Source organism: Atractosteus spatula, chromosome 12, assembly GCF_055471065.1.
Source record: "Atractosteus spatula isolate fAtrSpa1 chromosome 12, fAtrSpa1.hap1, whole genome shotgun sequence".
Classification (NCBI taxonomy): Eukaryota; Metazoa; Chordata; class Actinopteri; order Semionotiformes; family Lepisosteidae; genus Atractosteus; species Atractosteus spatula.
In genome coordinates, this window is record NC_142717.1 from 44,237,813 (window position 1) to 44,264,521 (window position 26,709).

General features: G+C 41.2%; 1 protein-coding gene across 2 annotated transcripts; it reads right to left on the bottom strand.

The window, feature by feature from the left end:
* Positions 1 to 575: 575 nt before the first annotated feature.
* vwde (von Willebrand factor D and EGF domains) lies at positions 576 to 26,459 on the bottom strand. Of its 2 annotated transcripts, none has more exons than XM_088928482.1 (32): positions 26,266 to 26,459; positions 21,882 to 22,066; positions 20,830 to 21,061; positions 20,464 to 20,529; positions 19,635 to 19,867; positions 18,904 to 18,993; positions 18,635 to 18,776; positions 17,814 to 18,028; positions 17,273 to 17,346; positions 16,550 to 16,823; positions 15,928 to 16,127; positions 14,489 to 15,471; positions 13,659 to 13,801; positions 12,805 to 12,969; positions 12,614 to 12,718; positions 11,122 to 11,236; positions 10,114 to 10,364; positions 9,166 to 9,385; positions 8,920 to 9,057; positions 8,432 to 8,572; positions 7,844 to 7,990; positions 6,477 to 7,067; positions 6,049 to 6,144; positions 5,865 to 5,960; positions 4,977 to 5,072; positions 4,530 to 4,625; positions 3,939 to 4,034; positions 3,713 to 3,808; positions 3,255 to 3,350; positions 2,650 to 2,745; positions 2,463 to 2,560; positions 576 to 655 (listed from the first exon to the last, which is right to left on the bottom strand). In XM_088928482.1, exons 1-32 carry the CDS (start codon positions 26,348 to 26,350, stop codon positions 593 to 595), a joined length of 5,724 nt encoding a protein of 1,907 aa, XP_088784608.1. In that variant the 5' UTR covers positions 26,351 to 26,459; the 3' UTR covers positions 576 to 592. The 2 variants fall into 2 exon arrangements, with proteins under 2 accessions (XP_088784608.1, XP_088784609.1); XM_088928483.1 differs by having other exon boundaries at positions 592 to 1,900.
* Between the last annotated feature and the right edge of the window lie 250 nt (positions 26,460 to 26,709).

The window sequence follows — 26,709 nt, forward strand, 5'->3', positions numbered from 1 at the left end:
ACACAAATTATTCATTTTGAAGAGGCAGAGCTAGGATAGCTAAACATCGCCTTTTCAGGTTGTTCTCGTTTTACAAAATCTTTGGCTCCGTCATCATTTCAGAAGAAAACATACCGATAAATGTCGTTATGCAGGTTCTTTAAATAATCAATGTTGCCTGGAAACCTTCTGCTATTGTTGTCTGTGTTGTACAGTATATACATCTACCATGGTACTGTAAATCGCTTTACCAATGGATCCAATTGGATTCGTAAATTATGCAAGACAAACAAAACGTACTGTAATTGACGGGATCCCAGTGTATTTATTTCCTCATAATGCTCCACTGTGATAGGCTGTAAAGTTAGCTTTACCCCTCTTGTGTTAACTACTCGTAGACTGCGATAGAAGATTATACAAAAAGCACACGAAGAAATGTGTTCTCGCACACCCTACGTGAAAACTCCCGATCTTGTTATTTTTAAAGGTTCAATGACAAATGGAATTATTGCCTATGAAAAACCATATACAAAATAATGCCTTTATTTAAAACCCTGTATGTTTTTTTTTTACTATAAGTATTCTTTACATGTCCTCCAGAATTTAGTATGCTTCAGTGAAGTAGTGGGTAGAGACGTAGACTGTCGCCGGTGACTGCCTGCTGTCTGTGAGATTTCTGTGGAATTAAAGCACAACACAAGCAGCTGTATTGTGAAACAGCAGAGCTTTAAGGCAAAAGGGGTAAAATACACATATTTTACTAAAACAGTTTTATTTAAAGCGTGAATCGTTTGATTTGTGTATACTTTATAAAATCACCATTGAAAACAAACTTGCATTCAGAACTGGATATGTACTGTACTGTACTGTATCTTTTAAAGGAACCGTAGTTCACAGAAAAACTCAAATCCTACCATCCTACCCCAAATGGGATGATTTGACTAGGGATCCATCATATGCACATGGACATACATAGCTTTTTAAAAGTTCGCTTGGACGATTTTCTTTAAAAAAAATAAAATATAATAGGAAAAAAAAACCCCAACAGAACAAAGATTCATATTTAATTTTTAGGTAGTCCTGACAAAACGTAACTGCTGTCACTTTATTTTTGGTAACATCTGCACATTCATGTTCAATACCTAATATGAGAGAAAACATATTTTTACAGTTTACTAAAAATATATATATATATTATTTTAACAAAAATAAATATTTATAAACAGATCACAGTAAACCCCAATCAGTAAAAATGACAATAAGTACCAACAGGACACTCAAACAACAAATGAGAAATCGAGGGATAGTAAATGCCTGGGTAATTAACAGCCAATTAAATATTTAGACAGTAAACGTTGGTAATGCATAGACTTTTAAGGATTAGACAGGACTGAGGCAGTAGCCTCGAGTAACTAACAGGCATTTAAAGGGATATTCACACTTGGTAATCTTCACTAACAAACAGGAATTTAATGGACAGACACAGTCAGTTGTCATCAATAAGGAACAAGAATTTAAGGAGTACTAACCATCAGACAATAGCCTACAGTAACGAACAAGCACTTAAAGAATAGTAACATTCAGTAATCTTCAGTGACGGACAGCCATTTAATGGATATTTGCACTCAGACTATAATCATCAAAAATGAACAGGTATGGAATAGAGGCACTCAGACAGTAACCTTTGGAACAGAACAGGCGCATAAGAAGAAGGCAGAGAATCTACCCTCTGAGGTAGGAATAACAAATTCTCAGAAAGAACAGAGAAATAATCACAACCTTTAGATATTATTTTAGTGTTATTTACTAAAAAACATTCAATTAAAATAAACATCCTAAATGAAAGACATGTTTTTTTTTCCATTGCTTTGTGTCTTCTGCATTAAAGACACAATTCCATTCATCCCAGAGACGTCTGCACCTGTAACATGAAAATGCACAAAAAATGCCAGATTGGACAATGGGGATCATTATAGAAAATGCATTGATAGATTCTCCCAGTGTAACTCTAATTAGGAACACTGAATATGCATTTACTCAATTTTTTAACTGTTTTCCCAAACAGGTTCTAAAAATCAATAAATGCTATATTTTAGCCAGATGTAAATACAAACCTATACCGTATATCATCTATTTAAATATGCTCTGTCTAGGATTCTCACATTTTTATACTTCTTATTTATCACAAATTGCACTAAAGACAGTAAAGCCAACAAATGCCCCAAATATACAGTACTAATAAAAAACACAGTGGTTACTGTTTTCCAAAAAAGCCTTTAACTTGGTTGTTTGTTGTGGTCAAAATCAATAAAAGACTATGGAATGTATAGGTCTGATTTTTACTTATCTACTGAGCTTCAGGGGGAAACAAAATTTTGAATACATTGATTTTAAGTAAAATAAAATAATGACAAAAGGGCTTTTAAATCGTGCATTTGAAAATCAAGGAAGACAGGATATAGGTAAGGGCAGGCAGGCCTAACCTTTTTCTCGCAGAAGGCTCCAGTGAACCCTGGGCGGCAGAGGCAGTGGTCAGGAAGAACACATCGGCCTCCATACAGACACTTCTGCTTGCAAACAGCTGTAGAACAGGGTTACACCAAATAAGTGAATGTCGTTCGGACCAGCACGCTGACCGCTGGGTTATAATGCACTGTTCCCAATACTTACGAGTTTGGCATTGCAGGCCTTCCCAGCCGGCTGGGCAGTGGCATGTGTTGGGTCCCACACATTCACCGCCGTTTCTACACCTCTGCAAGCACACAGCTGTGCACATGGAATCACAAAACCAAGCTCATTAGTGAGGGGTCTGAACCGGCTGCATGACCTCTACAGTACATACAGCAAGCACAAGCGACAGCAGGACTAAAAGGGCCAATAAGATAGGAAGTAAGAGACGTCTCTCGCCTCTTTATTACACTGCCTTGTTAGACTCTCCCCTACCCCCCCACAACTGAAGTACATGTCTCCACAACACGTGATCTCACTGCTAAAATACCCAATTCATTCATCTGGAGTGTCTTTTCGGTGAACTGTCATATTATTCAATTCTGGAGGATGACAAAATGTCCAGCTGGCATATAAAGAGGGGCTGCCCCAGGTTGCTTCCAATTCAGTGTGACTGAAGCTACAGCACGCTGTGGCCCTCTAAGGACAGAGTGATTACTGAAAGGGGATTGATGTAGGAAACTACGGCATGTTATTCCATGAATACAGTAGTTAAGCAAAGCTCAGTTACCAAAGGCTCATGCAACGGTTCTAAATTTAAGACTTACGTGTGTTACACCTTTTCCCTCTCCACCCAGATGAACATGAACAGATATTAGGACCCACACACTTTCCCCCGTTCATGCACATTGGTTCACAGACACCTAAAACAAGAACGAGTATGGTGATACAGTAAGTACAGAGTTCAGCTTAGGAATCACTGTTGTTTAGTCTCTTCAGCCACACAGTGTCTGTATTAGCTCTGCAAATACAAAACAAAACTCTCTTAAATATGACATTTGTTGCTGACGAAATAAAATGTCCACTGTCTTGGCCGATTGACCTTTGCCTTCTTGTCCTGTCTAATTAGCTATCTATCTACACAGTGTACACCTGTATTTTTCCAGTCCTTGTAGATGTGTTCGAATTTCAGTCCTAGAATTCAATCTGATAGCTTTAATTGTCTTGCAAAACTTTTAAGTTTCTTAATAAAATATACTCAATAGAACAGAACGCAGCTTCTCACTTTTTTGGCATCTCTTTCCAGTGTACCCCTCTGGGCATGAGCACACATTATTCCGCATGCAGTGCCCTCCGTTCTTGCAGGGGGGGCTGCACACAGCTGGAAAACAGAAGAGTGGCTTCAGAAAGATGGCTGCATTTTACATGAAAGATAACTGCAATGAATGTGTTTGATACAACAACAACAACAACCAAAAAAAAAACAAGCAACGATGAAAAGATATCCTTACCAATCTGGCACTGAGATCCATAGAATCCACTAGGGCAGACACACACATCGGGTTTCACACACTGTCCCCCATTTAAGCAAACAGGATTGCAGACAGCTAGGAAACAGAGGAAACCAACAGAAGAGCCCACATGGACATCAGCAGACAACAGTGACAGAACAAATCTGAGCAGGAATCATTCTTAGACCTTACAGACACAATATTGCAGACAGTTGACTGAAAGAGACTTAATGACGCTCTGAGATGTGCTTTCTTTACAGAAATCACAGACGCGATTACTTTCGTAGTTACTGTGTAGGATATATCTTTGTCTATATAAAAGACAAAGATATATCCTACACAGTAACTACGAAAGTAATCGTGTTTCTGATACTGAAGGTACTAATGTACTAAATTTACTCAAGAGGTTTTCCAGCATTTTCCAGTGCTTCCCTGTACAGTACATGGACAGTGATGTCTTAAATTCAGAATGACCACAATTATAGCACTAACAAAGCTTAGAAACAGACTGAGCATGTTCTGGTGTGACTGCTGAGTTGAGCATCTGTGCCCTACGGAACTGCAGTGCTGTAGGGCAGCATGGAATCTCACCTGAGCTACATGAAGGTCCGTACCAGCCTGGTTTACACTTACAAACATCAGGGGCAACACACTCTCCCCCATTGTCACAGTGCCTGTTGCAAACCACTGAGCAAAGAAACAAAAACACAACAAATTTAGACATTACTCATTAAAAGGCCTATTATGCACTGACGGTTTTTTAATGCAAAAGCCTTTCAACTTCCACTGTTCCATTGGGCTTAGACTTTGGGTGAAGTGACACAACCATTCTGTGTTGTTTATTAATTTATTGGATCTGATGTGTTACCGTGACTACACGAAATTCCTAAACATATTCCTGTTTTCAGAAGATACAATAATAAAGTCATGCTGAATATCACTTCTAGGTCCATTTGGAGCGCCTTGTAATTATAACTGTGTAATAAGAGAACGCAGAATAAAAAGGAAGTACAACACCAAGCTTGGAAGTATTCTTACTGGTTTCGCATCTTGGCCCAACGTAACCATAAGGACAGGTGCAGAGATTCCTGGCCAGGCAGGTCCCTCCATGCTGACAAGGTGGGCTGCAATTAGCTATGTGAGGAAAGTACAGGCTGTCACCTATTTTCCTTTTGCAAGCAAACATGCAGCTTTAGCGGCAGTTTCAGTATAGCAGCGCTGTGTCAGGAATGCCACACAAGATTAAAAGGTTTAGCACAATCTCTCTTTGCCTCAGAAGCCTGCAGAAGACTGAGACAACAGAATCTGTGTACAGGAATAAATGCCCAAATACAATATACTGTATGTATTGCCACCACTCTTATTTCCTTAATACACCATGTTGCAACTATATTGTACTTACAGTGCACAGTAACAAGGAACACCACAGTATTAAGTGCAAATAATTACTCAGATTTTTTATACTATTTTCCTATGGCAGAAGGAGTTTCATTCTGACAAGTAAACGGTGAACTGCAATGGAAATATCCTGCTTGATGATTACTGTGCTCCTACCTACAATTCAAAAGGAATGCTCATTCCTGGGAGCTTTTACTTCAGCAATATTATCTCAAGATGTTGAGAATGAGAAGCCTTTAATATCACAATTAACTAACTGGTTCTCCATATTTCCATGTTGCCATGCAAAACACTTCCTGAAAATGTGAGTCCATTCCTTATGGTAGCATTACTTTGGTGAAGAAAATCTGCTCTGCAAATACTTCCATCCTTCATGACTTGTTTGTATAAAATCCAGTTGAGAAGTCTCTAAGTAAAGAGAGCTCAAGGAAACCTAAACATTCCAGAAAACTAACTTCTGCATTGCAAGCTTTTCAAATGCTTTCACATTTAAACCGACTGTGACCACATTTACTAAATCACATTTACCTTCTTCACACGTTAAGCCACTGTATCCCAGAGCACATTTGCATACGTTGGGTTTGATGCATTTCCCATGATTCTTACAGTCTGGCCGGCACACAGCTGTGTAAGACAGAATTCCATAGGCCTGATTACTGCAGAAAACAACCTGCCAGCAATACTGACCGAGATGACCAAGATCTTCCCTTACCAATATGACAGCTGTATCCAGTGTATCCTGGCTTGCATTTACAGGTGTTGGGTAACACACATTCCATATTTCTGCCACAGGGATATCGGCACATGGCTGCAAAATAGTAAATTAAAGGAGGGTAGTAAGTATTTTCACACGGACGACACCTAGTTCCAGTTATGTTTTATCAAAACTCATGTTTATTCACAAAAAAAACGAATTACTTTTATTCAAAAACAAAGAGAGACATTTTATCACAGACCTTATGTCACATTAAAAACACAGAGCTTCAACATTCTGCTATGGTCTCCCTCCATCTTTGTCAAAGTCCTCTGGTGAAGCTAAAGGGAAAGACTATATGGATTCCTAAAAGGTCCTAAAATCCTAAAAAGAACTGCATTTACCACTGATAAACACCAAACAAACAACAACAACAACAACACCACCTGTGCAGTGCACGCCGTCGCCAGAATATCCATAGGGACAGGGACCGCATTTGAATGTTCCCGCCAGGGAGGGTTCACACGGCACACCAGGGAAGCATGGAGAATCGGCACAAGTGACAGTCAGGCTTGACGAGGTGGTCCCCGCCTCTGGGTCCGACAGCTCCGGCGGCCCAGCAGTGTCAGAGACGTGTGGCCAGCCTCTGCGAGCAGGGCGAACTCCAGCCCGGGAGACGCCCTTGTCTTCAGGCAGCCTGCCTGCGGGGACGCTCCTGCCTCTGGTGTCTCCGGGCAGCTCCTCTTTACTCTTTGAAAGCCGCCTGCCCGCTTCAGTCTCGGTGACCGGTGGCTTGGGAATCGGGAGGCCCGAAGGGACGGCGGCGGCTCTGCTTGGCACAGCGGGTCTTTGTTCCGGCCTCGGCGGCCTGCTGCGACTCTGGGGGAAGTGGGCTGTGGGCCTGTGAATGCGGGGATGGTTCTCCGTTGTCCTGTCCGACTGTGAAGGCGTCACCCCTTCAGCTCTCACACGAGTAGTTGCAGAGGTGGTAGTGGCAATCACCGTCCTGCCAGCTGGAGTAGTCACTGGCCTTGGTCCTGTGAAACAATGATGATCAGAAGGCTGACTTTAAGAAAATACAGTTGTGAAAAAATATTGCATTGGATTTCCCATAACTAATAGTGTTATTAAAAGCTGCAAATTATGTAAAAGGAGTCATTAGAGAGTACGTCAAGACAATATTATTACTGTGTAAGATGCCAAATATAAAACATTGACAGTCAAAAGGTTATTTTACGTTAGAAATACAAGGTAGCAATTTATTTGTGAAAACACCACTGAAGAGACATTCTTACATGCCCTTTCCTCTTTGTACCAAGCAAATTGAGAAACAGAGCCAGGTTCTGAGTAGTCTGAGTAAATGTCCACAAATGGCATTCAACCCATGTGATTTAAAAACAGCTGAATAGCATAACGCTGACACCAATATTTCTGTGTCACAAAGAACTAACAATGTCACTGTTCAGTAGTTTGCTGTGATCCTAATGAATGCCGTAGAGGGCTGAAATATGTATTTGGTGTGAGTCACTCAGCTCACTCACTGTTGCGAAGAATGAGCCAGGGAGCTGCTTCAAAGGTGTAGATGGGGTGGCGGATGGGATGCCAGAGAGATACACAAATAGAAGACCTGGATGTGAGATTTAAATATGCAGGCGAGCAGAAGTTTGTGAAATTAGTATCTAGCCTTCCTCCCAAACATCTGTCATAAACTCCATGTATCATAAAAGACCAATTAAAACCAGTTTGGTCAGTACTGAAGTTAATTCTGATCACTTTTATTGAAGTAAAATTACAGTAAAAAAAACATCCTTACTGGGAAATAGGACTCTTCTGCACCTATGACCATTCCCTACAAATCCAGGAGGGCAGGGTCCGCAGGTGAAGCCTGTCTCTGGAGGTCTGCGATCAAAACACCGCACCCCCGGGAAACAGGGCTGGCTGGAGCAGCTGCTGGTGTCACCTGAAGTGTGATCAGGGCATCAGAAATTTCTTAACACATCTGAGAAAAGCAGCACGATTTGCACTGCATGCCAATCCCCAGGGTTGTGCAGTGCCTGGAGTAAATTCAGTAAGCAGCACCTCTCCATCACCCCTCCCCTTGATACAGTTAATAAAAACAGTTACTACAAACATCAAGGAGTTAGTTAGCTGTACATCTACAATGCACACCTCATGGACAGTGATGTGGATGTTTAATTAAAAAAATGTAAAAAGACTGCAGTTAGCAATCAGGAGATGACATGAAAAATTACACTTAGTTACAGGAATTTACATTAATTAGAACTGATACCATGATAAAAGAATGATGCAGCTGGTTTTAAATTTGACTCGCCTTTTCATGTTTTCAGATCCTTTGAATGCTCAATACATTTTGAACACAACAGAATTTAGTATTACTTGCCAGAAACAGTCTTGGGACCAGAAGCTGGAAGTTCAACAGCAGTTTGGTCTCTGTGAGATGGATCAGGAATGCTTTCATCAACCTCCACATCCTCCAAACCACTATCATCAGGGGAACTGGGAGTATGCACCTCAGTTTTTCCTTTAAAACAGTAAGAAAGGTAATGCGGAGAACTTAATATTGATCACACTGCAGATCAGTTATCATAAATGTGTTCAGTTTCAATAAATAAGATTTGATGTTCAAGGTTTTCTGCTAAAATATGTCCTGCTTTAGTTACGTAACTACTGTAACAGCTACTGTGTTTTGTGATTCAAAACAACAAACATACAACCCCACAAAAGCCAAATAAAGATAACAGGATTTCCAGACACAAGAGTCATTTAGTGTTTTTAGCATAAGAGCGTCACATTCATAACTTTGTTTGTTTTTCCTCAATGAACACCAGAAGTAACATCTACCACAAACAAAAATAATTAAAAACATACGTCTGCACGTCCTCCCATCTCCAAAAAAACCTAAGGGGCATGGTCCACACACATAGGAACCAAGAGTGTTGTTGCACAAGACCCCGGGGGAACATGGGCCTGAGATACATTCATCAACATCTTCCTGGCAGTCAGTGCCTGAAAGAAAAACATCTCATTTTACACTTTTCAAAACAAGTACACTGTTTCCCAGCATAGATGATGTAATAATAATAATAATAATAATAATAATAATAATGCATTTACCTTTCAATCCAGATGGACATTCACAAAAATATGAGTTCAGTCTGTCCACACATCGGCCTGGCCCACATGGACTGGACCTGCACTCATCAGTGTCCACTGCACATCTCTCTCCTTCCAACCCAGGAGGGCAGACGCATAGATATTCCCCACTTCCAGGGGGAAAATTAATGTCTGTTACACAGGATCCCCCATTCAAACATTTACAGGGCTGGATGGCAACCTACAGCAGCAAACAGGTTTTTTGGGTTAAGGAAATTGAGAGCCATTCTGAAGTTCACAGTTTTTGTCTCATGGAAACAACAAAACTGAAAAATTTATCATATATTCATAGCTCCCCCTAGTGGCTCATGTTTAGGAACACGCTTTCAGTTTTAACTGTGATGGCACTTTACCCTGTTTAACGTGATTAAACAGAATTAATCATAAATGACCAGATGATGGATGAACATGAAGGAAACAGTGGTTAGTTAAAGCTATGTGTTCTTGTGCATATCGAAGCAAACAAGGTAACTGCATAATTTCCACATTAACTTTTATGTGCTACACAGCAGCCACAGTACAGAAACATTCAGCCATTAATCCTATCAATGGCTTGAATACTGTAACCGGAATAATATATCATAACTACAAAGAAGATAGTGACACAATTATAAGTGGTGACATGGTTCACAGATTCAATATGTAGTGTTCTGTTTTTAAGGGAAAATATAATGGCATATACATGGTTCCAAACAAACTGCTAACATGCTAACAAGCTTTAGTGACCACTACCATTTTATTAGAAAATCCATAATTAACTACTCAGTAGACTTTTATTGTTATATTGCTGTTTAAACTGCTGGATTTGAAGTGCTCCTCGATTCAAAGGAAGACGTTGAATACCATGTGTGCTTTTTCCAAGACTCAGGTACCCCAGAGTTGGAAAGCAAAAAACTTTATTTTCTTTACCTGCACGAAGGCTCTGGTTTGTGCATTGCAGTCATCTGTCACAGCAAACTCAAACGTTTGCAAAGCAGCACTTGACATGACCTTCCAAATCAGCAGCCCAGCAGGGGAGAGGACTGCTTCTTTGGGTCCTGACTCTAAAGTAAAGAGGACAGTCGAGCCTTCGGGATCTGATGCCAGGAACTGATATACAAAGTTTTCACCGTAGAACGTGCGGAGCTCTTGGACGGGCTGGAACTCCGGAGGTTCGTTTTCTGTGGGGAATAGAGGGCAACAAAAGACAGACTTTACTTCTTCAGAATCAGCAGCGATATACGAACCAGCAGCCACAGGTAAAAACTACAGAATGTGGAAGCACATTCGAAACCAGGTGGCACTTGTCAATGTAAAGGGTTGTGGGAGTACAGTACAAGCTACCCAGCCATGCTGTTGAAGTCCGTACCCTGGCTTCTTTCAAGAAATGGCCAAATAAAATCCACAGTTAGGTATTGACTATCAAACGGGCTTAATGTGCTACAGTATATGGGCTAAAAGGCCTCCGATTGATTGTTCTTATCGCACCTTTGGTCAATAGCAGCTCTTTACAGGCTGGAACGGAATGGAAACGGACACATTTTGTCCTGAAGATAATATGCACTGGAAATAGACTTGTGTGATTTTTCAGCTTTCTTAAATGATCAAGACTTTTACTGTATATCTTGGCCTCCTGTTTTGTAACCTTCATGGTCAAGAAAGGTGTCTCAGTTTAAATGTTCAGAAAATAACAAATATTGGTGACTTTTACAATGCAAACCCTGCTTGAAATGGAAAAAAGGCACTATTATCTTTGAAGCTTGAATTTTTTTCAGATTAGCATGTTGCTACAAAGGGGCATTTCTAAATACGAATTTTGTCCCATTCACTAAAACTAATACCTTTTCAATACCATAAATGACATGAACATGTGCATATCTGGAGTGCACTTTGGCAAGAATACTGAATGATATTTCTTTATATTGTTCTATTACATACTTTCAGCAACAGACCACGTGAATTTAGATGAATCTGGTCTACACATCAGGCATGGGCTGGTGGGATTTGAGTCTCCTTCTCCATAGCAGAGTCCATCTATGTTACAGGTCTTTTCCTAAATGAGCACAAGAGCAATAAATCCCGTTATTCAGAACAGTAAAATTTGCATTGCACAAATGATTGGAATGCTTGGGATGAGCACACTGTATATCAGAGGATAATCCAAATAAAACATAAAGGAGAACTAAAACAAACCAAGAAAAATGCTTTGCATTCAATTGTCATTAAGTCGTTAGGACGTGACCTCTGACATATAAACACTAGATTGTTTCCTGAGTTTGAGGTAGTAAAGGCAATGTTAACTGTGGGAACGGTGAGGCAGACAGCTGCAAGAAACAGCTCAAAAGCTCCACAGCCCCCTCCCTCCCTCCCTCCCCATCCCATCCAGCCAGGCGCCCGGTCGCAGGCCGTGCGTTCACTGGGCCTGCTGAACGCACCTCGTGCTTGTTCCCCAGGGAGAGGAAATGCCCCCCACTGTGGGGAGGTCGAGCACGGGCTGTTACAGTAAACGGGATAATTCCACTCACTCTGTCTTACTCTACTTGCCCTGGTTCTCTCCCACACAGAGGACGAGTACCCCCTCTGGGTTGGCCGAACTAGCCTAAGCCTATCTCCACCCACTCCGTCCTGTCCAGACTGCTATGGCTCGCCGTGCCTCTTCTCATCTTTGCTCTGGTTTTCTCATTCTGCTGCAGTACTGCAGTCCCTCCACACACTGGGCCGTGTCTCGGCTGCTCTGTTCTTGCCTACTTCCCGTCTCTCGCCTGTCGCTATGCCCCTCCTCTCTCTCCCTCTGTCCACCTGGCGTCCGGCCCCCTCTGTCCGTTCTCCCACTGCCAGAGCCCATTCATTCCCCACCCTACTGAGACGAACAGCCCACAGGAATCCGGATTCCTCAGTCCCTCATCAACCCTCCGGCTCCTGCTCAAGTCTCACCTGTTCAGACAGCACCTATGGTCTCTCAGCTCTCAGCTACATTCTTCAGTGACTCTTACGAAGTATTGCGCTAATTCTTTTAATTCTCGCACTGGTTGGTAATGTAATTCACTAGTTGTTCTTATTCCTTGTAAACATGAAATACATACAAACAGGGTGTTTACTTAAATGTTTTAGTGCATACTCTTTCATCTATGGGTGCAGCACATGCACTGCTCTGCCAGCTGACATTTTACAATTTATTTTTACCGTTCTGTGCCTGTGTGATTGATCATTATATTTACACCTAAAGTAAACCTGGCATATATTGTAAACTGCCCTGGATGAGGGCATCTACTAAACAAATCCCTGCTGATAGTAATGCTTTCAGATACATAAATTACAGTATGCTTACTGTATGTGTTTGCAGAGTCTTCAGATGATGCTGTATGCACAAACATTTCAAGTGCACGCAATTTTTCAGGTTGTACAATATGTATAAAATGATTAAACATACTTTTAATGTGCAGAGGCCTTCCGGGTGGGGTTCACATGTCTGACATGCACCATCGTACAACGTCAGGGTCTTTGCATTGCTGAATCCATAACCATCGTTAGTAACCTGGAGAAAGAGAATTTTCCTGAACAGCGGTACACAGAATTCTGATTTTTTTTTTTCAAAATAAGCACCGCAGTGATAAGACGTACCTTAATTTGCCACCTGGCAATGGGTTTATCATCAACCATATCTATGTCCAAAGTGTATGAAGGCGGTCTACTCTCTGATGGCAACTGGCAGTCCACAACGCTGCTACTGAAGAAGGTGGCGACTGTAAATCGAGGCTCATCAAGAACCCACTCGTCACCAACATACTGTTGATAAGCAATAAAAGAGAAAGCTTTAATCCCACTCTTTAAATATAATATTCCCCCAGATAATCAAATCTGATTGAGAAACTGACAACTAATAAACCCAGGACCCTGAAGCTGTGGAGTAGTAGTGTTGATTACTAATATTGCTATTGCTATTACAAGGCATTTTATTTCCAGGGGAAAGTGAATTCAACTCTGGGATACAATAAGAAAACGGGTTAAGAAAATGAGAGCGTCTGAGGAATGAATCTGAATTGAATCTGAAGAAAAGAAAGTATTTAGTTAAATGTACAAATCTGAGATTGTACCTAGAGGAGAAGCCGTGGAACAGGTAAAGGTTTATTCCATGTTGAAAGGAAAAGAAAAGAGACACAATTTTTCGTCTTTGGGGCCTTGCACACCTGAAGATGTTGTGTGTCTTTTCTTTTCCTTTCAGCCTGGAATAAACCTTTACCTGTTCCTTTGCAGCCTATGCATGCTGACACAGCTGCTTACTTGAAGAGAAGCAATTCTGAAAACAGGAGAAGACTTTATGCAGTGAGTTGTTTTTTATGTTAAATGTAGTCAAACAGCAAATACAGTATGACATTTTATTGTGAAAATTCCTTTTAGATATTCTTGCACTTCTCAGTGCAAGAGGACAGATCCCTTGACACATCACGTACACAGAGATGAATAACAAAACGTACCCTTTCCTTTATGACTTCGCATTTCAGCTCAAAAGAGTCCCTGAAACGGTGTCCAAAAACCCGTACCGAAGTGCAGTCATACTGACGGACATCACAAAGTCCGGCATTTTCTAGATCCGTGATTTGGGGAATCTGGTCGTCAGCTCAATATTGAAAAAGACAAAAAAGCCGACAATCAGAAAACACAGATTTTTAAAGAACAAGAAACTAAATACATGAGGATGTAAATAACAGTCATACAACATCTATTAATTGTGCTGTGCAGAAATGAAGTGAGGTAAGAGCAGAAAACTTTCAAATTTCAAGCAGTTCTGTTAATTTTGGGAGATATAAAATTAAATATATAATCATTTTCAGTAACTGCTTAGTCTAATACAGGGTTGATGTAAGGCAGAACACTATCCTGACAAGCAAGGTAAGCTATATCCTGGACAGAATACCAGTCCATCACAAGGCCCACATATATACTATATAAGTGCCCCTATATATAGGGGAACTTTAGAAACACCAATTAACCTAGACCAGAATTGCTTGTTTAGCGACACTGATGCTACCCTACGGATTTCAGAATCTCAACACCAGCTTTCCACCGCATCATCATTCAATGATAATACTGTGATTTGCTGCTCATATCTAGCAAATGTAAAACATAAACAAAGGCGGTAATAATGACCACAGTTGCCTATTTTTAAAGACCTGAGACCTGGAGATTAAAAAAAATGGCAAAGAAATGAATTAACACACGAGTCGGTTCGGGATATATAAATAAGATCCCCCTTTAGTTTACTTCCACATTCAAGCTTAATGTGCCTTGTACAGGCTACACCTACCAGATAAGACACTGCAGTCGTAGGAACCAAAACCCTGGAAGCACACACAGCCCCACTCAGTGCACTGTCCGTTCCCGCTGCAGAGGTTAGGACATCTCAGAACGGACAGCGCGCCCTCCCTCTGCTCCCCGAAGTCTCCGCCTTCCAGGAGCCGCCGCTCGCATTCGTTCTCCAGCAGGGCCGAGCCCGCGCCCAGCCAGCCCAGGTCGTCCTTGAGCTGCAGGTCCCGGACGCACATGCCCACGGCGTCCCGCACCCTCCCGCCGAGCCACCGGGCGCAGCCCGCGCCCGCGCTGGAGTTGGCGACGGAGCGGCGGCAGAGCTCGGACGCTCCGGGCTCGGTGAGCCCTGACGGGGTAGGCCAGGAGGGCACGGGACCGGCCCGAATATCTGTCGCATGGTCCTCTGGGAAGAAATAACCGAAGCCTTCCAGGTCTGTCTGACTGAGGCTCTGGTAGGGGGCGTTTGCACTATATTCATAATATATCTGGCGCTTCCACCGGCTCCTTCTACTGTCTTCCAGCTGTCTTCCATAGCTGGGAATGGCTTGCTTGTGCGCCTGGCTGAGCCCTCTGCTGGGAGAGGGCTCTTTCCCTCGGCTCTCCGAGCCGGGATGCGAGGAGGCAGCCTTCTGTCCCGCTGCCATTCCTCCAAACTGGCTCCCGTTTAGGCGGTGAGCTCCGGTCAAGACCGCAGCCGGGGAATTCCCCGCGGTCCCAGCCCCGCGCTTGTCCAGGCCCCTGATCAGCTCCACCGAGTGGACGTACTCGGCTGTGATGTCCAGGGTCGGTATTAGAGTTGACAGTCTAACATTTTCACGGTGAGTGCAAGGAGATATGGGTCCCAGGTTCAGAGGAGAAAGCAGCTTGTTAGATGATGGATCAGTCCCCAGGGGGTCTCCTCCGCAGTTGCAAAAGTTTCGTTTCTTCTGGGGGCTCTCAAAGGAAGGCACTCTGTCAAACAAACTGTTCCCTGGAGAAATCCTGGGAAAACAAGAAAGGGAAATTTAGTGATTTAGATACCATGAAAAAACAAGCTTTTAAAATATCTGTCAACAATTTATACTATTCTTTTATTAAATGTTTTACATGGCTAAGGTTAACCTATGATGTGCTGTATATCACTTTATTTCTGCTTCCAATTCCGAAAAAAAGGATGAGTATCAGAAAGAATTCTGATAGTCCGGTGGTAATTTTTTCTCTTAAATTAACACGATCAGAATTTTAGACATAATCAACTTCTTAATCCTGACCACACATGACCACATACCACACACTGTACGTAACACCTCAATTTCCCTTTGGGATCAATAAAGCCTGATCTTATCTTATACACGCTTATACAAATATTCTTCTTTCAACATGTATTATAAGCATGATCTCTACTACATGGGGTCTGTTCTTTCCCCTGGACACAGGTTCAATAATGTCTGGACTTACCTCCATTCATTAATAAATGCTAAAGGATCCTGAAGTGTAGCCCCATCACTGACCCTGTGAAAATCATTTCCAGGATCTCCATCAAATATCCCACACAGACCCTCTGTATGCCCATAATCGGAACTGGGTGCCCTGAAGGTTAAACTCATTCCCCAGTCAGCTACATCAGCACGAACAAAGGCTCCTGAAGAAAATGTGATCTACAACAAAAGAAAATATGTAGGCCATCCCTGAAAGGAGCAATACATTGACATACAGTATACAGTATGGATGTGTAATAGTAGATACACTATTTTCCCTTTATTCAGAAAATACTGAAACTGGAATACTTCAAAATGTTTATTTTAAGGATAACAAAGTATAAAGGAATGTTCAATGCATATAAATAGCACATAATTGTGCTGCTCTTATGTTATTCTGTATATTTTATAATTCATAAATTACAATAATTAGCATTATATGACATTAGGACATACTTTAACCTAGCTTTTAAAGGAACTTGTGCCTGACAAGCACATACAGTGCATGAAACAGTTTATTTTATGCTCCATTAAGAAATATTAATTTATAAAGACCTATGTTACTGTAACATGGTTTTAAAAAAAATTATAAGTCCACTTACTGTTACTTTTCTTCCTTGGTAAGATTCTGTGATTTTGATATTATTACTAACAAGATTTCTGCTCTTCACTGAGAGGTGTGGTCTAGTTTCTCTGAGCTGTCCGTTGCACATGTCAAAGGCAATGATATCTCCTCCTTCCTGGGCTACAAAGCCACAGATGCAGGAGGCTGGGAAATGTAAACTCCCACAATCCCACTGCCGGACATGAACTTCAAAATCCCGCAGTGAGCTCTTATAGAACACAAAAGTCCCAATCTTATAATTATCATAACTCCTACAAGAAAGAACAAAGTCAGAGAACTGCTGATTTTACGCTTAGCCATTGAAATGCACTACATGTAACCACAGCACTGAATTCTATAAGGCAGTTAACATGAATTTAAAACGCTTTTTCAAGTCATGTTCACTATGTGCAAACAGTCATTGCGGCTCAAAAAAATCAATATGATATACACCTTGCCCAGGATATTTATAACGTACCTTGCATAGCTATGCATGAGAAAAACAAGCAGTCACAAGTGTCTGCAGCTGGCAGTCTAACAAGAATATTTAAACACATTGAACCTCAAGCAAAAATATTGAGCTCAATAAAATTAACATGAAACGCACATAGTATTACACCTAACACATGGGAAATAAAACAATACAATACACAACAAAAATGTTTACTTTGTATACTTTAAGCAAACACATAATACAATACTAATAAAGCTTTTGCAGTACCTTCCATCAAATGTTATGATGTGAGGGTCTGTAAATGCATAGCAATAAGAAGAAGGAATATCCTTGACCTCAATCTGCAAAAAATACAAATTACTCTCGGTTTGTAGTCGGGCACTACACACGCTGGATGTTCAAACTTCTAAAGTAAGCCTGAAGGGTCTTCACAGCAAGACAAGTCAGTATTCATTGCTCATGATCGAATAAGGAATTGTACTATTTTTTTCTGGAGTTTAAACTCAGATGATGTTGTATAAATAAATAAATAAAACAGGATCAAGTCTCTCATTCCAGCAGTTAAATGAAACATTTTTTCACTTGCTTTTTTCACTCTGTACATGTGACAGCAGTAGTTTTTCTGAAGATTTTTTTTGGGGGGGTAAGAGATAATGTTGTAATTTCTTATTTCCATCAAAAGTCAAAGGATGGCACAGTCAAGCAAAGATTTCTATTCAAATATGATATGATTGATGGTTTTCTTCCCAACCCTCCGTGCCTGACTGTTGATCTACTATAACAGCGAACTGATGGGACACTGTCTCACCTGGACACCCTGTGGTATATAACCACTCCATAAAAAGCCGTTTCTACCCAGGGGTTTGACTGTGATTTCAGTGACTCTGTCACCATCCTGCACAAAGTCCGTCACTGCTGTGTAATGCACAACAGCAGAAGCACAGCTCCCGTTAGCGCAAGGCCCTTGTAGGAGATCAATCTGGCAGGACGACAGAACAACGTTCGGGCCGAAACGTGCTTCACCTGAAAAGATCGAGAGGAAAATACTGTTCAAATACAACGAAGTCCATACCAAGGTGAAAGGCTTTTGGCCCAAACGTAGTTATACAAATGAAGAACTAATACAGGAAGAAAGTACAACATAAAGGCCCGTTCCACAGACAGAACGACAGAAAGCAAGCTGTCCCACTCTTGAGTGAGGGGCACAGCTTGTGTCTCCCTCACTCCCTGAGTCCTCCACACAGGCCTGGTGAGAACGGCCCAACAGAGCCCGCACTGCTCCTGCACAGCATGAACTCACACGTTGCAGCTCTTCCCCGTAATAATTATTTTAGTTGGCCGACGATTTCTTGCATTTTACCCCATTTATACAGTGTCCGTGCAATTGATGGGAGCTGTTACCACGTCTGCTGTTATTCATGCATGATACGGGCGCAAGCAGAAATGAAATGTCTTGATCAAGGGCTGAACGGCAGTGTACCCAACCAGGATTTAAACCCACAGCTTTCCAGTTACAAGTCCTGAGGCCCTAACTGATATTCCTCCCAGGCAGCTAATGCTACTGCCACCCATCTTGATATTGTATTTGACTACACTTATTCACTGTTCCATACAGTACAAAGCGTTTACCTTCACTGATGGTGCTGAGATGGAGGGCGACTGTGCAGTCCTCTCTGGGACGCCCCTCAGAGCAGGGAATGGGCACTGTGCTCTCAACTTTCAATTTATATTCCTTACCATCTTCTGAAATAGATGAAACCTCTGGTTTCAGCTGGAAGAAGAAAGAGTCATTCCGTGGCTACTCATTATCGATTGGGGTTTTTTTTTTTCCAAATCAAAAAGAACTTTAAAAGCACAACTGGCTGCAGTATGTTATTTTAGGATTAACTCTGGTGTACCCTGATTCCAGCAAAGAATTCCTGGCTCTCCACTGGTGTGCTGCGGACGTCTGGTGACTCCAAAAAGAAGCTGGAACTACGGCAGTAAATCTATTAATCATAAACAAATCACACAATTTATAGATGACTAAATATTCAGTATTCACTGCATTTAAGTTTTAACAAGGTCTCATGAAAACTGTTTAGCAATTTTTGCTATTTCTAGACATCTTTCTGGAATGCCATTTTTCATTTCTTTTGACAGTATTATCAAACCAAAGGACCCGAGTGAAAAATGTTGGCCTTTTCTTTAGAAGGAAATTATTCTTAATTCCAAAATTTATATTCTTATTTCACATCAGTTGCAGGTTTCACTGAGAAAGACCTTACAGATCCTAATTTGTTTTGTTTTTTTCCTTCACAACTCTGTACGTCCCTCAGTGCCCGTACAGTGAGACAAACACCAGAAGGCACAAGTGGAAGGGTGGAGGCGCAGTAACCCACAGAGTTGTAGGAGTATGTGACAAGCTGCCCAGCTAGTGGTTCAAGCCAATACCCTGGCTTCGTTCATGAAACAACTGGGTCTCAGGAATTTCAGATGAATCTACTACTAACAATCAAATGGGCTAGATGGGTCGGATTTTTATACACAGTGTACTTTGAGAACACAAAAAATATATATAACATTCTTGCTTGAGTTGTTCCCCAGAGGAATCTGACTGAATAATGCTCGATCCCGGGTCACACTGCACCTTGTCGCCCAGTCTAAGATTTATTCCATCCAGTTCGATGAATGAGAATGTCTGCACAGTCGTCTCCTGCCTGAGCTCTTCCCTGGTCCCGTGTGGAGACAGCCGAGACCATGCGACGATGTATCCCAAAGAGACGTTCACATTCTGTCCATCAAAGGAGCATTTTAGGTAAATATTCTCACCGGCATACTCTGCCACAATTTCAGGAACTGATGGTGAGGGAGGGAGATTCCCTATAATAAAAAAAAGACACATTACACCAATAAAAGCCTCAGTTGTGTCACTTTTAGATATTGTTTTAATTGTATATTATTATACAATATCTTGCCCACTGTGAAGTCAATTAGCTTTTTGTTCACAGAATCCCTTTGAGTAGGACTCATTTAACAGACATATTATATCGATGACCACCTATGTAGAATTAAACCATTTGGTTTGTGCAAAACCATCTTGATAAACCAGATATTTTATGTACAGTATGAATAATGTTGTTGTATTGCAACATGGTTCATGCTACATTTAGGCTGTAAGTAAAATTTTAACTTCACCAATTACAAATTACAACCTGCGCTTCAATTAACAAAGAATCCTCAGGCACAAAAAAAAGTGTACTATAGGGTATAAGAGTATTTACACACTTGCCTAATCTGTGGAAATAAGAAATATACTGTATAATAATATATTTCTTATTGGTAGAATTCATCTTATTTCCATAGATTACGCAAGTGTGTAAATGTGCTTTAATCTGACCCTGTACGGCTTCAGTTTGTATTGTAATGATTCAACTTTGACCCCTCTGATTTTCTATTTACTGCTCACAAACATGTACCTCTACAATGTCCACCATTATATGTTTCCCCAGGACCACAGGGAGCTGGTTTTGAATTGGATACCACTGCAAAACACAACCACAATGCAAAGTGAGTGTACTGCCTCCACTGCAACAGTGATCACAGAAATTCAGCACATTTATAATCTAGTGTCTTAGATACTATAAGAACAGTGCCTTAGCTGATCTTCCTGCGACCTAAGACATCTTCAGATTGTCACAGACAGTTCTGTACTAACACGTAATGCCAGTAAACTATTTCAGTGAAAAAATGAGAACCTGGACCAAAAACAAGGTCACTGTTATAGGTGAGCCTCCCTGGAAGTAGTGCATGTGGAAAATATAGAGATGAAGACAGGGTCTTACCCTCTGCACAGTAACCCATGCATCCCTGAGTGGGCTGCAGCAGATACACGTAAAAATCACCGCAGTTCCTGACGCTGACAGGGATCCGAAAGAGGCAGCAGTCCTTGGTGCCGCTTAAGAAAAACTGCCAGGTTGCACAGGCTGTGAGCTGTTTGACCTCCATGGGCCTGGGAAGAGACTCCCCGTCTGACAAGGACAGCCACACTGGGGCTTGAGTTCCGCAGTGATTCACCTAAAAACACAAGCCAGGGAACATGCTCACAGCTGACCTCCTGCTATACGCAACTACCCCTCACAAAAAAAAAACGTCTTACCAAAAAACACATCTATCCATCCATTTTCTAATTGCTTTATCCAATCCAGGACCAGAGCCTATCCCACCAAGCAATGGGCGCAAAGTGGGCTACACCCTGGATGGGACACCAGTCCATTGCAGGGCACACAAAGACACACAATCCCACCTGAGATGATTCTCCCAGAAGCCAATTAATCTGCCTGTACTGTAGGTCTTGGACTGTGGGAGGACACCCAAGCGAGCACCGGGAGAACATACAAACTCCACACAGACAGCACCCCAGGAACAGAACCCCCAAGACCCCAGTGCTGCGATGCTAACCACTGCGCCACCATGCCACCCATATGGAACTGTCCTTCAGGAAAAAGACTTCCGGAAATACAGTGTTCATAAAATGTAAGGAACCTGGATTGAGATTTTTTCTTTTTTTGTCTCAGATATTTTCCCATTGTCTCCTTGAGAGCATGAGAAACAAGACGAGACCATTCAACCCATCTGGACCGTTTGGTAGTTACTTTAGTAGCTAATACCCTGACGATCTCATTCCATCCTGCAATTTCTGACTGGGTTGTTTGTTCCAGACTCCCTCAACCACCAGAAAGACAGCTACCAAACTGCTTGGTAGGGCTCGGTGGGCCAGGTTATACATAAAAAATCTCAACGGCCAGTGAGAGACATAAACAACTGCCAATTTTGCTTAAAAAAGAAAGAAAAAAACATGATTAACATCTTAGCGATCAGCCTGGTGAAACATTACCTCCACACATTTAGTAGGCATGCTAGCTGGCTTGTCAAAGATCTGAAACTGATACCATCCTGGGCTCAAGGAGTGGTCGCATATCAAATCCTGAATGGCTGACTGCTGGAGCCTCTGAGAGTCGAAGCTGACACTCCTGTAAGGGTTCTGAAGGATCTGGTGGCCTTGCGAAGTACATTCTGGAGCTGCAAAACAGTCATCACATCAACAGCACTGAGCTAGGCCAGTTACACACAGAAACGTACACAAGGAATGTAAGATGTGGTGGCAATAATAATTAACAAAGAAACATAAACGGCTATTATACTCAGTTGATAGAATTTGCACATTGAATATACTCAGCTTTCCGTGGAGTTACATTTTGAAAAAGCTTCTAAAAACACATGCCCTGTTAAAAGTGGAAAATATACTGATTATGACGTACTTCATATTATCAGTATCTGCAAAGAATTTGCCTTCATTTCACAATCCAAAATAATTGCACGGCAAACACTACTGCAGCCAAATAGTCATTAAGCACCACACTATTTATGGTAGTACAGTTTTGTTTCTAGCCAAAATAGAAAGGTCCAATTTATCACAATGGCAGCAAAAAGGTCATTTTCAGGTTACTTCTGCAGTTTGGAGAGATGGTGAGTTTGATGTGTTTTACGTAAGAAGCAAATATTTTCTGATTAAAATTGTAATTAAAATTGTGAAAGAAATATTTGCTCAGAAAAAAAAACAGTTGGCCGCTGTAAGTGGTGCTGGTGGACCAGTAGGTGGCGCTCTTCTACTAGACCAGAATTTCCAAACCAATGCTTTCTATGGTGACAGTCTGAAGTCCTGAAGTCCTGAACTGGTCCTGACCACTTGGTCATTAAAGATCTCACACCAGCATGAGTAATAAGATGTTAACACTTTAAAATGCAAAAAAGCTGAAGACAACAACAATAACATTTATAAGAAAAAAGGGATTAACTAACAAACACACAGATATTCCAAAGACACCATCTACTGTCACATCTGCTAATAAGAGTTCTGTAGCTCCCCTTCATATAAGGCCACCCAAAGGCCTCCTGGTTCAGAGGTTATAACAAAACACAAATAGTTACCATGTCCCCTAGCAAAGTCACAGCAATGATGATAACAACAGCAGCAAACAAAAAACTCGAACGCACCGTGACAAGCAGCCTCAATCGGCCAGCCTTGGCCACAGTTCCATTCATCTCACTTATGCCTGGTGGAAAGAGACTAAGAAAACAGTGGGAAAGCGAGAAGGAGAACAAGCAGTGAGCTAGGGACAGCCTGCAGAATACTAGCTGATGAAGAAGAGCTCACACTGCCTGCAGAGTCCTAGCTGATGAAGAAGAGCTCACACTGCCTGCAGATTCCTAGCTGATGAAGAAGAGTTCACACTGTAGAAGATGGCCTGATAAAAAGAGTTCACATCCTTCTAAGGTATCCTAAGAAGCACATGAAGTGGAAAAAGTTATACAGAAAAAACAAAGACCACGTGAAAAAAGTACAGAGCCATGTTTAATAAATAAATTCCTATATTCTTGTGCTGTATTTATAGGATCAGGTTAACAAAAAATGTTTAACATTTCAAGAAAACAGACATCTCGTCTTTTTCTAATCCAATTGTACCACACTGACGGATTTGATTGTTGAATGCTTTAAGGTACCAGTAATGTCTGTTCAATATCACAGTATGCCTGGCTACCTCTCTGGAGATCAAGAACATTTCCAAGTAGGCAAAAAGGTGCAAGAGCTCAGAGTCTGGCAGGTACCACTGGGCCAGAGTTTGCCTCTTATTTGAGTATAATTTCTCTGCTGTTCTCTCATGCATTGTTGCATTCGTGCTCTTTAGGTCAGAAGTTAGATCATGAAATAAGCATTTTACATTATTACATCCGTACTTCTTCAGCCCATTAATAAAGCTGCCCAAATTCCATCTGGACTCAGAAGACATATACTGATCTGTCATCAGTAGCTGAGCTTGCCTTTCTGAGCTCATGGCTGAAGAACCGCTGTGTTTATGCAATGTTTTTTTTTTGTTCTACACTATTCACCTGCCCCTATTTTATTTTAAAAAGTATGATGTGACTGAAAATGTATGATGCCTGTTCTTTATTGATGATGCTAGTTACCACATCACACGGTAAATATCAGCAGCTGGTTTCTAACAAGGTATAGACTGCTTGCGAAACAGAGCTATTATACAGTACGTCTGTAAAATCAAGCACATATTGACCTGAATTATGTATACACAAAGCTAAGAGCATGTTTCAACCGCTGTTAGGGAATGACAGTAATTTAGGAAGATTAACCCCAGTCTGCTTACTGTACGTGACATTGCTTTAATCAGGAACAGAACAGCAGCCGACTGCTTTTCTTGGAAAGGGGGGGGATTCAGAGTCCTCATGTTTTTTGAGTGGATATGACCAGTAATATACCTTTGGCATGTACCATATGTGTCAAACATAGCGATTTTGCTGTTTAAACCACAATTAAAACAAGCACAAAGGGTGATAACTGTGTTGAAATATAAAGGGACACAGGTCACAGAGCCAGCGGAGTCAGAAGAGAGCAGTGTACAGGGCTCTGCATGCACAGCTGGAAGGGTATAGATGTTAGTCCTTGCTTCAGGAGCTACTATTGGGGTATTAATAACCTATAATGGATAAGGTTCCTAGTAAAGAGAGTCATACATCCTTTGATTGAAGCACCAACTACATCTAAAAATAAATATATTTGCTTTCAATTCCACTAGATCTTTATGTCTAAAGAGCGTATGTGTGTTTAAACTACCTTTATACAGCAGGAGTCAAACCAGCACAAGTTGTTATTTTTCTGTAATGTCCTGTCTCTTTCATGAACTAGCTCCACTTAATTATCCTGACTGAGCAATCAAGATATGTGATAATTTGTCCCCTGTATGAGTTTTCTGTGCAAGCAATGTGTTTTATTATTTAAATGTAAGTAAAAGTTACACATACTGTGAGGGTATACAGAGACAGGAAGATGTTTTCATGACCAAACAGCATGTTTGTGTTTTATGTGAGAAGTAAATCTTAGACTCGATTAACTGTTTTAAATGTTACAGAGAAAAGGAGAAAGAGAAAATTTTCACTTATGACGGCTTACAAAAAAAAAACCTTGCTTTCTCTCTTCCTAAAGAAACACAAATTGTAAATCTAGGCTGAAGTCTTTCTCCCTGAAGTTCCCAGCAGTTCACAGCAATATAGCAAAATACAAATACGCGAAATACTGTACTACCATATTTACAAATAACAATTCTTTCAAATACTTAAAGTAACTCTTACAGTAAGTACCCAAGTAACTACACAAAACGACTTAAGGAGCTTAACATCATTTTCCCCATAATAAATTGCCTTAGCTTGTATAAAAGCAAAACCTAATAGTTTTTTAAAAAAACGTCTTCACGCTCCGTTTCCAGGTGCCCCGGGGCTGAAATGGTTAAGAGCATTGCTGTTCCTGCAGGCTGGCTGTGGAAACGCCGGGCTGCCGCTATTTGGATTTCAAAAGCGCATCCTGCTGCGCCCGGGCAGCCGCACACCCGAGAGGCCCGTCCGCTCAGACAGCAGCCAGAAAGTATTTCCACCAGACGCTACATAACTGAACCCACAGGGGAGGCTTGGGTGTCTCTTAATGAGGGGGGTTTCACAGGATTGGCTGATAATTATGCGATAAATTCGAACTAAGCAATGCCTTCAGGGCATCCTCGCCTTCACGCCGGCGATGTTCATGTTGTGCTGCAGTCAGTTTATGCTAATCGATAGCACATATTTATTAATTTGCCTAAACTGCAATAATACATGTATGTATAACATGGTCTAGGAACTGCACTGTGAAAAGCACATTAATACATAGAAGAAATAAGTGCTACTGATAACTTCAGCATAATCTGTTTAATATCCCCATGAACAATCCCCGAATACACTAAGTACAGGTAGTACTAAATAAAGTTACGGAACTTATAGGATAACAGTAAAAAATGTTTTTCAATTTCAGACTCAGCACCTAATTCATCTCAATAACGTGAAACGAGTTTTTAAAGACTTTAACCGTGCCTTTCCTTTTTATGTCTCAATGTTTTAATAATATTAACCCAACAGCAACCTTGATAATAAACAACAACAGCAACAACAGTAGTAATTAATTGGTAAAATTAGAACTGAAGCTTTTTGCATTTTCTGAATTGGGCATTTGGTTATATGAAGCTGCAATTGCCGTAATTGCTTGTAATTCAAAGTGTCTTTTCCATAATAAAAATAAGGAATCTACGTAACGATCTTCATTTTAATTTATATAAGGTAAAAAATGGTAGTTGCACGGAATAGCAACCTTGAAGATTTGTGCAACACAGAACATTTCTTACCTATCTGACAGTAGATGGTTGTTGTCATCAGTAACTTCATCGCAGTCCAGATTACAAAACATCCCACACGTTTCTGACGTGTCATTGTCCTGTGAACGCAGATAAATGAAAATAACTCGAACTCTGCATCTGTTAAATATTCCGAAGTCTGATACACTGCTTCAGACGTGCCTTTAAAGCGGACTGTGGCCTTACTATCCTCCTCGTACTGAGATCAGTGACTGAATCAGTTTCTAGTGAGGAAATGCTTCTAAGAAAGTGCTAAGAAACGCCAGTGCACAGCGGTTCCCTAAGAGTTTGTTACTCCTCACACAGCTGTGCCTGCAGAGCATCAGATAACAGCTCTCTGAAGGACTGAGCTCAGCTGACGGACCACAGACTGCCTCGCAGCCGGCGGCGCGCCCTTTCAGATCGGTGCGTAAGGACAAAACCCGAAAAGTGTTC

What these genes read in the sequence shown, in the direction of transcription:
- vwde (XM_088928482.1), bottom strand. Translation starts at nt 26,350, where the DNA reads ATGACACGTCAGAAACGTGTGGGATGTTTTGTAATCTGGACTGCGATG. An exon ending in CATGGGTTACTGTGCAGAGG is followed by an intron (nt 20,530 to 20,829) that starts GTAAGACCCTGT and finishes TGTGTTTTGCAG; the next exon opens with TGGTATCCAATTCAAAACCA. An exon ending in CGGACCTTCATGTAGCTCAG is followed by an intron (nt 4,035 to 4,529) that starts GTGAGATTCCAT and finishes TCTGTTTCCTAG; the next exon opens with CTGTCTGCAATCCTGTTTGC.